At 42.8% G+C, this 14,973-nt stretch overlaps 1 protein-coding gene across 1 annotated transcript in view; it reads right to left on the bottom strand.

The window, feature by feature from the left end:
- The window catches only part of SV2C (synaptic vesicle glycoprotein 2C), a 244,417-nt gene that overhangs the window by 32,076 nt on the left and 197,368 nt on the right, over positions 1–14,973 (bottom strand). The window contains exons 5-6 of the mRNA XM_067731038.1: positions 4,955–5,088; positions 4,381–4,470 (exon numbers count right to left, since the gene is read on the bottom strand). Coding sequence (XP_067587139.1) covers positions 4,381–4,470; positions 4,955–5,088 — 224 coding nt within the window. The remainder of the gene's footprint in view (positions 1–4,380; positions 4,471–4,954; positions 5,089–14,973) is intronic.

Raw genomic sequence — 14,973 nt, 5'->3', positions numbered from 1 at the left:
AGAAGAGGGGGAAGAGTAAGTAGTAATGGAATAATATGAAAACAAAATACCCTTCTCTGAATCACTAGTAAAAAGGCACACATTAGGGGGTTGGGGAGGGATGGATTGGGATTTGGGGATTAGTAGAAGCAAACTATTATATAGAGAATGGATAAACAACAAGCTCCTACTGTAAACACAGGGAACTATATTCAATATCCTGTGATAAACTGTAATGGAAAAGAATATGAAAAAGAATGAATATGCATGTATAACTGAATCACTTTGCTGTACCGCAGAAATTAACACAAGATTGTAAATCAACTGTACTTCAATAAAATAAATTTTTTAAAAAAGGCATACATTAGCAGATTAAACATCCAGATAGATTCGCTTCTAGATTAAGAACTACTTTGCTTAGACTAAAATGACTGAACACACTTTTCTTTGGAATCTGCTTATTTGATGAATTTGGCCCCTAAACATAGTTCTTAAAGCTTTCCCATCAAACTTCCATTCTTAGAGCATCCCTGTGACCCTTGCTTCCTTCTCCCACAGCCCCTGACAGTGCCTGGTCAGCAAGTACCCGCAGGTGACCATGAGGTGAGGTCCAGTGAATGAGCTTCAATTACAAGCCTCAACACGGACTCTTCAAGGTTAGAAGGGGAAGAAATGATGGAGGATCAGCCTGAAGCTGTATCCATGACTTAAACTAGCCTCCTTTTGCTAAGGAAAAGAACGAAGAGTCAGGAGAAGCAATGCTTCCAACACAGAGAATGAAACCTGAAAATAGAGAGAGAGAGAAAAAAAAGCATGGTTCCTTTGTGGACCTGTCCCATCTGACCCTTTCAGTCAACATCTAACTGCTGTTGATACACCTGAGAGGGGACACAGGAATGTGTACACATTACCCTGCCAGGGATAACTCCTGAACAGATCTTTCTGGAGAGTCTGCCAACATCCAAAGGAGCACTTCTATCATGAGACTCCAGCTGCCAAGACTGGCTTTTGACAGAGGTGATTTGGGGACCCTCAGTATCTTTCAAATTACACCAGGTGGGCAGTAGCCTCTTCATGGCTATGTAAACAAAGATGTCCATATTTAATGACAATAATGTCTGAGTTAATGTCTGGGATTCCAAACAGAGTCAGCTCCAAATCATCCATGTAGGCATTATTTTGTGATATTCCAGAATTCCTTTTTTTAAATCACAGGGGTGTTCTTCTTCTTCTTTTTTTTTTGTTTGTATTTAATGAAAGATTCATCAAATTCTACAGTGCTTTACAGTTTTCAAAAGTTTCACACAAGTGATTTCATATAATCCCATAATAACCCCTTTCTTTCTCCTACCCCTATACTGCCCCTCCTCCTTTAACTCTCCCCACTGGTAACCACTGGTTTGTTCTCTGTAGCTGTGAGTCTGTTTCTGTTTTGTTATATTCATTAGCTTGTATTTTTTAGATTCCACATATAAGTGATATCATACAGTGTTTGTCTTTCTCTGACTTATTTCACTTAGCATAATGCCCTCCAAGTCCATCCATGTTGCTGCAAATGGCAAAATTTCATTCTTTTTTTATGGCTGAGTAATATTCCATTATATATACATACCACATCTTCTTTATCCATTCATTTGTTGATGGACACTTAAGTTTCTTCCATACCTTGGCAATTGTAAATAATGCTGCTATAAACACTGGGGTGTATGTATCTTTTCAAATTAGTGTGTTTGGTTTTTTTGGATATATATCCAAGAGTGGAATTGCTGGATCATATGGTAGTTCTATTTTTAGTTTTTTGAGGTAACTCCATACTGTTTTCTACATTGGCTACCCCAGTTTACATTCCTTCGAGCAGTGTACGAGGGTACCCTTTTCTCCAAATCCTCGCCAACGTTTGTTATTTGTATTCTTTCTGATGATAGCCATTCTGACTTGACATATTACTTTTGGGAGGCTTCTTCTCCACTCATCAATGTTTGTGCATTCTTTCATTGGCACCCATGGGGAGCCAGGCCTAGCACTAGACCCTGGAGGTGCAAACATAAAACATCACACCATCCAAGCAATTACCATACAAATTAGAAAGTACTCTAACGGAAATCTATATCAGATGGGAGAGACATATCGTACAGAATACCCAAGTTGACCTGAGAGTGAGAAAAAAGCCTTCATGGACTGTGGAATTTGAGTTGGAGCTTATGGAAAAGTATGTCATTTGCCATGTGTGTCAACTACTTGAAGGGCATTCCAAGTGGGAGGAATATCATGTGCAAATGTCCAGGGGTGTGAGAGAAAAGAATGTATTGGAAACTACATAGCATTTGCTATTCCTGAAGAATAGTGCAAGGGCAGAGGGCAGTGAGTAAGGAGGGCTGAAACAAATCAGTGGCAGGAAGGGTGGAAAGGTAAGAGACAATAATGAGAGATATTTAGGATGGCGGATAATAGGACACAGTGATTTCTTGGACATACTGGAGATAAAGAAAGAAATAGGATAGTTTTCGGGGCTCTGGTTTGGGTGGTGCTGGTGGTACTTGCTGATAGAATTTTGGACAAGGAAGAGGTTTGGAAACTCTTAAGGTGAGAAGTTCAGATTTAGAAATTCAGAATTTGAAGGGCCTATGGTACATAGGAGTATGGCCACAAAGACCTTCAACATGTACGTCTGGAGCTCAGGAGATTTGCCCATTAGGAGAGAGAGATCTAGGAAGTAGCTGAGATAAGCTAAGGAGAGTGTGTAGGGTTAAAAGGGAAGTTAGCTGCAAATAAAGCCCTGAAAAACAATATTTCAAGTAGGCACATAGGAAGAAAAGCTTAGAAAGGAGAGAAGGAAGGCATGTGAATTCACTGTATTGTATCAATAGATATAACAAGGAAAAAGACAAATGTGTCATGGTGGAATCATGTCATGACTTTGAAAGTTACATATAAATGACTTTGAGATTACCCATTCTTTCAGAGTGTTCCCACCTTATTCCCACTTAACGCTTATACAGTAATATTAACGTGGATGACCATGAGTGAACTTGGTACCTCAGACCTTCTGGAAGAAAAAGCAGGTTAGCAGGGCAATGAGGCCCTACAGAGACACCTTCTCAGAAGTCTTGGGTAAAGGGTTTATCCTCATCTAGCTGAGAAGGGTTAGGGACACTGAGTATCTAAATAACATCTCAAGATTCTTCTTGCCTTATGATCCTTTAATTTAAAAATATTCTTGGGGCTTCCCTGGTGGCGCAGTGGTTAAGAATCCGCCTGCCAATGCATGGGACACGGCTTCGAGCCCTGGTCCGGGAAGATCCCACATGCTGCGGAGCAACTAAGCCCGTGAGCCACAACTACTGAGCCTGTGCTCTAGAGCCCACGAGCCACAGCTACCGAAGCCCGCACACCTAGAGCCCACGCTCCGCAACAAGAGAAGCCACTGCAATGAGAAGCCCACACACTGCAACAAAGAGTAGCCCCCCTCGCCACAACTAGAGAAAGCCCGTGTGCAGCAACAAAGACCCAATGCAGCCAAAAAAATAAATCAATTTTAAATAAATAAATAAATAAATAAATTTATTTAAAAAAAATTTCTTGGATTCCCTGGTGGTCCAATGGTTAAGACTCCATGCTTCCACTGCAGGGTGCGCGGGTTTGATCCCTGGTCAGGGAACTAAGATCCCGCATGCTGTGGGATTCACCAAAAAAAAAAACAAAAACAAAACTTTTCCTTTATTGTTAATTTACTCAAAAGAAGGGCCTAGTCAAAGGCTCCCAGGGCCTCTGTGGAAGACATCCATTATTGATCTTCATTTCTCCATTACACTGCAGAAAAAAATTTTATTAATTGAGAATCTGTGATAATTTGAACAGAGGCTAGACTGAAGTCTATATTCACACTATGAAAAATCCATTTCCTATTAAAACATGAAATGAATAAATAAGATTTCAGGGGACTGTTTAATCAGGAACTATTTGACTTATTTTAAGAACTATAATTGATATTATTTATAAGACACTGAAGATCTTGCTTATATCCCCTTTAAACCTATTTTAGACAAAACATTTTTTGTCTATGCTGCATATATCAAAGGATTTAAAAACCACTGTTCTTTTTTATTTTGGTGGAGGTGCTGGGGAAAAAAAAACATTGTTCTTTCCAAAAAATTCCATGCATCCAATTTTCATTAGTTTAGACTAGTTTTCCCATTGAGAATAAATTTTGTAACTAGAGGATGGAAGAACATTCCACGCAGAGGGAACAGCACATACAACAGTAGCACGGCAGGCATAGGTAAAATGGCAAGTATGAAAGACGAGCGGCTGGTGCAGCGAGAGAACAATTTACAACCAGGCCTTTTCAGAAAAGGTTTCTCGACCTCTGGTGTGGAGGATTCACTGAGAAGCAGTACTCACCGTGAAGACTTTCTCAGGCTGACCCCGTGCTCTCATGTTTGTGTCATGAATTAACTTCAGAATCATCCAGGCTTCATCATGTTTTCCAACCTAAGAAATATGAGTAGACAGTGAAGGGCCAGGAGGTGAAACACACATACTCCCTGATTTTCCAATAACCATGTGGTATTGTCAGATCCAATTGGGTGTAACAGTGCAAATGCATTTAGGTTCGTCCCATTGGAACACACAGGCTACTTGGATATCCTGGAGTGCATTAGCAGCTCAAGGGATGTGCCTCTAACCAGACATAGCACCTTTGGATAGTAAGGTCCATTTATAAAATAAGAAGCCACATTCTCTTCGTTGAGGGAAATGACTTGCTTGAGGAGGAACGTTAGTGCTTTCTGGCCACAAGGCAGCTTTTTCACATGCTGGTTGTCGAAAGCATGACCCCATGAAGCCAAACCCTCCATGGTTCCGTCGTAGGAAGGAAAAATGTACCAATGAAGAGGCAAACATACTTTCCTAGAATTTGAAGGGACTCGTTCCACTGTATGCAGTTTCTTTGAGTATTTGTAATGATGAGCGTTACCTCCAACAAGAACCGTGGGCTTTCAGGCATGAACGTGAGGGCCACCACTGAGCAGACGCAGGGGAGGGCGCAGACGATGATGAACACACGCCAACTATGAAACTCGTAGGCGGACCCCATGTTGAAGCTCCATCCTGGAAAAGGAAGACAGGAGGGGTGAGGAGAGCCCTCTCCAGACTGCCTGCTGGGACAGCGAGGTCCCCACGTCACCGTTGAGTGTCCATACCTCAAACTGATTCACAGTCAAATCTTACCACCCCCAGAAGAATGAGCTGATATGGGCATCAGCCACAGTGACCAGTTCAGCTTGAAGACGGCCAACAGCAGTGCTGGGAAGAAAAATGCTTGGAATCAAAGGGGTCTGCACCTACGGACGCGGTGTGTTTCTGAACAACCAAACTCCAAAGGCCAAGGTAAATGAATTTGGGACAGTGCTTTTTCCAACAGAGCCCTGGGCTGGGTATCTTCTGTCTCCAGCAGACCACTCTGCACACTTGTCTCTGCTGTGTGCCAGGAAATGGCCCTCTATGGACCATAGCAACTGGCCCCCTTGCCCACCAGCTTCCAGTTGGGTTTGAATAAAGGAAGCACTGGCAGGAGAACAGAGGGTGGCAGCAGGGTGCAGGATATTTATTCCCCTTGCTTCCCTTCTCCCCTCCTCCTGGCTGCGTGGAGGTTTGACAGTGGGTGTGCTCACCCCCTGGAAGCTTCTCGTGAAACCACAGCTCTTGTCAGGTTCTGGCAATCCCTGTCTCTCCTTGCCCTTTGAGGCATAGTGGGCACAGGATGCCCTTCTGCTACTAGCTCCGAGGTACTTTATTCTTCTGTACTGGTTTCTCTTAACTGTTCCCATGCAGCTCTTTTCAGCGACCCCCTCTGAGGGTGTCACTGGTTTCCTGCCAGCATGCTGACCAGTGCAATGATTAAGAACTGGCATTTGCCAATCTTTCCCCACGCACATGCCATACACTAGATCAAGAGAATTTTAAATTTCTAAACAGGTTTTTATTATAATATAATGAAAACAAGCAAACAGGATACCGATGGAAATCTCTCAAGAACTAAAAGAAAACCAATATTTGAATGAATGTAAAATGGTTGAAAGCAAAATTCCACCATGACTCTAAAGGAGAAAGAATGAAGCATATCAAGTCTAATTGAAAACAGAGAAGAGATTGATGGAGGCATAGATGAATTATGTGAGGCAAAATTCTAATTTTTGCAATTCTTGGTATTTAGAAGGCTGCTGTGAGCAAAAGTCAGATAGTCTACATTCCATCCCTGGGAGACTAGTATAATTATTCATTGTTTGCACAGGAGCCAAGTGAGATTCTGGAGGTGCCATGAGTTCCTCAAGGCCACAGAGCTGAAGTTATGCACCAGAATCTTCTCCACCGGGATTTGAGGCAGAATCTTATACCACACGTGTCCGCATGTCTATGCTTACTCAAACACAGACTTTGTTGATAAATCATATAAACAACCTACATCATATAAACATGCTACATCAATCTTAGATTCATAAGCACTTTCTGGGAATTTAATACCTGAGGACTATGTGGACTGCTAAATTAACTACAACATAAACTTTAGGAGGGGATGCCTCCTCTCAATGTTTTATGTAGCAGAAGTTCAAACGTCTCACATATCCAAAACACAGAGGAAATCATATGACGGAACTAAGAAAACATACCTTGTTCACTTCACATTTGATCCAAGAGCTTCATATAAAGGAATTCTTTTTTAAAAGTGCTGGAGCCAACGGAAACTGATCCCCACCTACATATCTGAGCTCATCTTCTGCTGGTCTCCTCCTTCACTTGGTCCATCCCACCGACCTGCTTCAAGTTCTCTGAATACACAAAGCTTAATTCCATTTTAGGGGCTTTGCCTTATTTCCTAGGAAGCCCAGCCATGCACTGAAAGGATGGTGGTTGTATGTCAGCCAGCCTTCCTATGAGTTTTGAAGTGAGAGGATTTTTCAGTATTTCTTGTCCTCAAAGGAGTCCCCTCGGGGTCTTTGCGTTTGACGTTTTCCCTTCCTGGACTGCTCTGCCTGAGTATTTGCATACATGCATGCCTCCTTTATACTTTCCAGGTCTCAGTTTAAGGTCATCTCTTCAGAGAGGCCTGAACACCCAATCCCACTCTTATCATCGAGACCTGCTTTATTGTCTCCACAGCACTACTGCTATCTAAAGCTGTGAATTCATTGATTTGTTTTTTTTTTGCTGTCTCTCCCTTTCCACACCATGAAAGCAGGAATTCTGCTTTTGTGACTCATCAATATAACCCCAGTGCCTATAGCAAGTCCTGGTCTATAGGAAGTGTTCTTTAAATGTTTGTTAAATGCACACGCGCGTGCGCGCGCACACACACACACACAAGCATACCCTTTTGCGTTTACATATGTACTTGAACATGTACAGAATTGCTGTAGGCTACTTTTGTTTTGACATTTTTTCTGAATCTACACTAAGCAGCAAAACAACTCTGATTTACTTTTTCAAATTAAATTTGTAATTTGTATACAGTAAAATTTTTTATTACTTTTTTTTTTTTTTTTTTTTGCGGTTTGCGGGCCTCTCACTGTTGTGGCCTCTCCCGTTACGGAGCACAGGCTCCGGACGTGCAGGCTCAGCGGCCATGGCTCACGGGCCCAGCCGCTCCGTGGCATGTGGGATCCTCCCGGACCGAGGCACAAACCCGTGTTCCCTGCATCGGCAGGCAGACTCTCAACCACTGCGCCACCAGGGAAGCCCTGTTATTACTTTTTAAGTTACATTGTTCTGTGAGTTTGATAAATGTACGGAGTCACGTAACCACCATCATAATCAGGATACAGATTGTTGCATCACCCCGAAACATTCCTTCCCGCTGCCCCTTCAGAGTCAACCCCTCCTCTATGCCTGACCCCTGGCAATCACTGGTCTGTTCTCCGTCCCTACAGTTTTGCCTTTTCCACAGTGTCATATAAATGGATGTATATTGTACGCAGCTTTTAAACTCTGGCTTCTCACACTTCGCATAACGCATTCATGCAGACTGCTGCACATTTTAATAGTTGCGGCTTTTCATTGCTGAGTAGCATTTCACTGTGTGGATATTTCATGTGTTTACCCACTCATCAGCTGAAGGACGGCTGGAATTTTTCCATTTTTAGGGGATTATAAATAAAGCCGTTATAAACACTTCAGACGGCTTTTTGTGTATCCCAAAGTTTTCCCTTTCTCTTGGGTAAATACCTAGGACTGGGTAAATTGAGTCATTTAATAAGTATATGCTTAGGTTTATAAGAAACTGCAAACTATTTTCCACAGTGGCTGTACCATTTTGCCCCCCTACCACTAGTATATGAGAGTTCTAGCTTCTTTACACACTTCCCACCACCTTTTTGCCAGTTCTTTTTTTTTTTTTTTTTTTGGTTAAATTTTGGCCTTCTATAGGTGTGTAGCGGTATCTCACCATGATTTTAATTTGCACTTCCCTAATGCCTAGTGATACCTTAATTTACTTTCTGTTCATTCATTCATACTTTTATTGAGTGCCTCTCTGTACCAGTCACAGTGCTGAGATGTAGAGGCTAACGCTTATTTCCCGCCCTCAAGGAGTTAAAGTACAGAAGAAGAGGCAGATGTGTTAACAGACATGATAAACAGTATGACTCCTGCTAGAACAGGTTCTAAAGGAAGTGTAGAGGGAGTACAGAAGGGGTGGAGGTACCTATCCCAAGGAGTCTTCTCGTAAGAGCCCTTGATAAATTTCTTGTCTGATTCGGGTCCATGAAAACGAAGAGAGCAAATTCATAAATTTCTAACATCCAAGTTTGAGATACAGTTCAAATCAGTACTAAAGAAGCAGAAGAGACCAGCCAGGACTGACGGTGCCATGCCCGATCCCCGACTCTCTCCTACTGTATTACAGCTATTTGACTTGAAGAGAGAAAGGAGAGCCCTAGAAGCAGGAGGGAGTCCTAGAAAAGGAGTTCAACCCTACTCCCCTTTTAGGATATGCCCTGGGATGGGAGGGGCGGTACGGAGAGACAGAGACTGATGGATGATATCCTGTGGCCTGAATGAGGGGTAGACACAGTGAGGGTCTTAAGAAATGACCCTGCAGATGCTTTGTAAAACTAAAATACCATTAACCTAGATTAAAAATGAATGATAAGAATGACGACAATGACTGCCATAACTACTCGGCGGTGAATTCTCAGGACCCCTCCTCCCCAGCTCCATTTCAAGATGAGTCACATTTGCATTTGAGAGTGACACAAAGCCCAAACCACAGACATCAGGAAGTGGGGAGACATGAGCATGGAGTGAAGGACTAGAATGTGATACAAGCCACATGCAACTGGGAAAGCGGTTGTTGCTTTCGGATATTCACCCGCACTTAGTAAAACGGATTCTCTTCTTCATGTTGGCACCATGCCTTTTTTGTCTTTTAAAAAAAAAAAGATTCTTGCATAGACGGTGGTTCTAACTGTCCTTTGGACTTTGTTTAAAATACCCATTAGAATATCATACTGAGGGATTTATCTAAACATAATGTACATTCCAGGCAAGGAAGGATCTCAATTAGGGTATTACAGAAAGCGGTGACTGTGCAGCGCTAATCAGCGTGGCACTAATAAGGGTGTTATGTGTCTTGCATGATAATCAAGGCCATTTACCAGGCTCAAGCTGATGTGCTCTGAATGCAGAAACCAGATGCCTTCCCAGCTGCCTGACTGTCTGAAATCTTTCAAGGTGCCAAGGCAGAAGAGTGGTCCACACGGAGAAGAATGCTGGCTTTCATGTTCTTTTCTGGCTCTGTTCCTGAAGTACTGGTGAATTGGCACCTACTCTATTGATCTATATTTGATTGATAGTTATATGATATTTTCAATGACCCGGTTCCTTGGTAAGAAGGCATATTTTAGGTACAAGACACAAATGTCCTAGAACATTAGTATTATTAATGAATATTAATAAAAAATAAATACTATAGGTGAGATCAGTTTTCAATAGCTAAAACATAAATCACCTATATTTCTGTGTCAGTGGTCTTCACTCACAAGGCACATAGCCAACTAAAATTCTCTTTGGAAAAGTGGCTCCAAATACATTTTCTCAAGTGGCCAACAAGCTTAGGAAGGGAACAAGGATCAGGTGAATTTCTGCTTTTATTCCTATAGAAATAAAATGTTATCCCCTCAACCTGTCACTGGTTTAAAATATAAGTACTATCTAATCAGCATGAAACATTAATTCTCAGCTAGAAACTCAGGTTGTCACACATCTAGTATTATCTGTGGCTCCATAAGATTCAACCAGGTGCAGCTGGACAGTCCTTGTGGCCGATATCAGCAGACATTTTTCACCTTCTTCTCAGTTGTTAAAAAAAGGGGGGGGAAAGCAAGGGTGAAGATAATAGGTAAATAAACTATGGTACAGGGGCTTCCCTGGTGGCACAGTGGTTGAGAGTCCGCCTGCCAATGCAGGGGACACGGGTTCGTGCCCCGGTCTGGGAAGATCCCACATGCCGCGGAGCGGCTGGGCCCGTGAGCCATGGCCGCTGAGCCTGCGCATCCAGAGCCTGTGCTCCGCAACGGGAGAGGCCACAGCAGTGAGAGGCCCACGTACCACAAAAACAAACAAACAAACAAACAAACTATGGTACAGCCATGCTATAGAAGACAGTGTAACTATTGGCAAAAAAGTGAGGTAGATTTTTCTGAACTGATTTGGAAACTGTCCAAGTAACATGCTCAGTGAGGAAAAATCCTTTTCAAACCAATGTAAATAGTAGTGATTTCATTTTTATATACACATAAACTATATCATTATATCTAGAAAACAAGCGGGAGGGAGAGATACTCAACTATTTTACATGGTTATTCAAGGTAGCGGGTGGGAGCTATTAGGGGCCTTTCGCTTTGGCATTATTTAATTTTTGAGTTTTGTATCACCTTGTATTACTTTTTACTCAGAGGGGGGAAAAACCTTTTCAAAGAGTTGCAAGCCTTTGATTTTTCTGAAATGTAAGGTCTGATGGGAAAAGAGAGGAGATAAGGAAACTGGAATGATAACTGCGACAGTATTTAGCATCCATATACAACTTTCAGAACTAAACTAACGTTGTTAATTCTGACTCTGACGAATCTTAACATTGACACTACAGGACTCATTTATGGAGAGCAGTGAGGAAGTGCCTCGGTGTCTCTGGGTGGGAAAGAAAATGATGTTCACAGATCTTTCATCTGTAAACCTGTATCTCTAGTCACAGTCTGATTTTGGATTCTCAGGCCAAGGCCAGTTGCCTCTTGAGCGGTAATGGCACAAGCGCTATTGCCAACAGCGATACACAAAGAAATCACACACACAGAGCTCGTGGGGATCTGTCTGCAGCAAAAAATCATGCATTCAAGAAGTGAGGGCCAATTCAACTGGAATTACACACCCCAGGGAGAGGGTGCAACTAACTGTCGTAGTTGTCTGTCTCTAAGAGCAGGCCTAGGCCACAAGCTGACCTTTCTTGCTGGTTTCTCTATTTCTGTTTCTAAGCTCTGGTCCTACCATTTGGAATGCACAGAGCCAGAGTCAACAGCAGGAGGAAGTCACATTATGCTTCTGGTTCCTGATTCTGACTTGTGATCCTAACCACACTTTTGAAGAAGCACACTGCCTGGTGGCTTTTGAAACACAGAAATTTATGGGCTTATTTTTCAGGGTTTATCTGCTGTGAGTGCTCCAAATATGAAAAGAAAGAATGAGAGGACCTTTCCAGAAAGAGTTCCTGGTAAAAGCATGTAAGACTCATTCAAGCATGGTGCTTCCCAAGCTTCCCTGACAGAAATGAGTCCAAGGGTTTGAAAAAAGCTGACAGCATAAAGTGTGTGTGTGTGTGTGTGTGTGTGTGTGTGAGAGAGAGAGAGAGAGAGAGAGATGTGTGTGTGTGTCTGTTTTAAACAAAGGTCCTTTGGAATTTTCTTTTGTAGACAAACAATAATATAGTACTAGTACTATGACTATGTAGGTCAAGGACTTCCCTGGTGGTGCAGTGGTTAAGAATCCATCTGCCAATGAAGGGGACACGGGCTCGAGCCCTGGTCTGGGAAGATCCCACATGTCGTGGAGCAACTAAGCCTGTGTGCCACAACTACTGAGCCTGCGCTCTACAGCCCATGAGCCACAACTACTGAGCCCGTGTGCCGTAATTACTAAAGCCCACACGCCTACAGCCCATGCTTTCCAACAAGAGAAGCCACCACAATGAGAAGCCTGAGCACCACAAGGAAGAGTAGCCCCCGCTCACCGCAACTAGAGAAAGGCTGCACACAGCAACGAAGACCCAACGCAGCCAAAATAATAATAAATAATAATAATGTAGGTCAATTGAAATTTTATCAAAAATTTTTCTATAAATATATACCACAATAGCCTATAGGATAGTCAAATTTTGACCATATACAAATGAAGCTTATAAATGCATATAAAGGGAGCTCATTACTCTGTAAATACACTGAATATATTCATATTTATTATCTTATAGCACATATAGGCACACATTAACTTTCCTTCTCTGTTTTACACACATAAATATTTATTTAAAAGGAACTGTATAGGGCTTCCCTGGTGGCGCAGTGGTTGAGAGTCCGCCTGCCGATGCAGGGGACACAGGTTCGTGCCCCGGTCCGGGAAGATCCCACATGCCGCGGAGTGGCTGGGCCCGTGAGCCATGGCCGCTGAGCCTGTGCGTCCGGAGACTGTGCTCCGCAACGGGAGAGGCCGCAACAGTGAGTGGCCCACGTACCACATTAAAAAAAAAAAAAAAAAGGAACTGTATATGTTTTGCAGACTTATATTAATATATAAACTCTTACATAAGCTGATATCCATGGACGAATAATAATAAATCAACTATGTTCATTTTGTGAACAGGCATCGTTTTAGGAAACTGAAAAGCAAACAAAAATAAATATTGGGAATTCTTACATTAGGTAGAAAGTTGGAGTAATAGACTCTAAAGCCATTTCTGGGGCTCCGGTTCTCTCTGATTCTAAGATCTTGTGCCTGGACCAGATGAAGCCACAGGAAAACCTCTCTTGAGTATAGATCCATGGTAAGAAATGGAACACTTTCAAAATTGAACAGAACAAAACAAACTTGTAAGCCACAATTTGTACTGACACAAGTGCCCAAAGGTTGGTAGAGAACTTGTAGCAAAATGATACTTATTTTCCATATTAGCAAATCAGTCAATCTGCTTTCAAATCAGCTGTCCTTAAAAAAATATATATATATATTTTTTGTGATACGCGGGCCTCTCACTGTTGCGGCCTCTCCTGTTGCGGAGCACAGGCTCCAGACACGCAGGCTCAGCGTCCATGGCTCACGGGCCCAGCCGCTCCGCGGCATGTGGGATCTTCCCGGACCAGGGCACGAACCCGTGTCCCCTGCATCGGCATGCGGACTCTCAACCACCACGCCACCAGGGAAGCCCTAAAAAACTACTTTTTTCTAAACAGTGCTCCATACAACTTCATGATCCCTATTCTATTCCAGACGAAGATCTCTTTGTTCTTTGCACATGGTGTCAGCAAGAGTTTGCTGCTCTTGATCAGTAAAAGCTCTCTCTTCATTTCCAGCAGATTTTTAATGACAGAGCACAGAAATGCTCATGGAATCCACTCTTAGAAGAAAGTTTTTCTCCCCAGGGTGGGGATGAGGAAGGGGCTGTAGTATTTCCCGTGTTATGACAACAGAGGTCAGCCTGAGTGTTCTTTGTTGCTGGTGCCAAAGGTCGCACTCATACATCTCCACTAACTGTTGACCTCTCTACCTGCTCCTGTTTTTCTAGCCCCATTTCTTGCCTTGTAGCCTCTGATCCAGAACAAATCGTTTAACGCTTGACAAGCGAAACAGCTGCTTAGCTCATGATTCAGGCCCAAAATGGCCCATAGAGTTTTGTCATTTATGTCAAAAAAAATTCCATTCTAACAGGCTAGGAAATGCATGGCCATCACAATGACCTGGGAGCTCAAGGAAGGGGACATCACACCCTGCTTCCAGGCACAGTGGGTGGAAATATGAGGCTGGAGCGGTCCACTCCATCAGCCCCATAGCCGGATATTGCTCACTTGTATCCAGTTTAAACCCACCCAGAGAACAGCCTTCTGATCTTTGTGGTGTTTGTGGTCATAGGATGTTTGTGGTCATAGGATGCTTCATGAAAGGCCCCAGCCCGGGTGGAGATGCTCAACCTTCCTTCCTCACAGCCTTCCAGACCAGGAATGTGGAAGCCAGCCTCTACTCTCTTCCCTCCCTGTGTCTAGTCAATCACTGAGAATATGATGCTATTTTCTGTATTTCTCCCAAACGTGTTCCTTTCTTTCCACCTCTGCTTTAGGCCAGGCCCTCACCCCTCGTTCAGCTCACCCTAACAGGGCTGATGCGCAGAGGGCATGGATCTGTAGGGCTGTGCCCACTTCTGCAATACTGAAGTATGTGTGTCATGGATACTGCCCTGAGTCCTGAGCCTTGGATCTCTCCATGGTCCAGCAACAGCGGGGTCTGCTTGACCAGCAGGGGCCTCAGGACCTGGTGCCAGTGCTTCGGCTTTCTTCTCCTCTGACTGGGAAATGCCCTGTGGTTAAATGATTTTAATATCTCCTGTTTTTCTCTTCTGGGAACAACGTGTGTTAATTTTATTAGGAATAGCTGATGTACAATATTATATGTTTCAGGTATACAACACAGTGATTCACAATTTTTAAAGGCTATACTCCATTTATAGTTATTATAAAATATGGGCTATATTCCCTGTGCTGTGCTATAAAATATATCCCTGTAGCTTATTTATCTTAGACATAGTGGTTTGTATCTCTTAATCTGCTACCCCTATCTTGCCCCTCCACCCTTCCCTCTGCCCACTGGTAACCGTTAGTTTGTTCTCTGTATCTATGTCTGTTTCTATTTTGTTATATTCACTAGTTTGTTTCATTTTTTAGATTCAACATATAATTGATTATAATA

This window comes from Pseudorca crassidens, chromosome 3 (genome assembly GCF_039906515.1).
Source record: "Pseudorca crassidens isolate mPseCra1 chromosome 3, mPseCra1.hap1, whole genome shotgun sequence".
Classification (NCBI taxonomy): Eukaryota; Metazoa; Chordata; class Mammalia; order Artiodactyla; family Delphinidae; genus Pseudorca; species Pseudorca crassidens.
The sequence above is the reverse complement of the archived record's forward strand: the minus strand, read 5'-3'. Positions and strand labels throughout refer to the sequence as shown.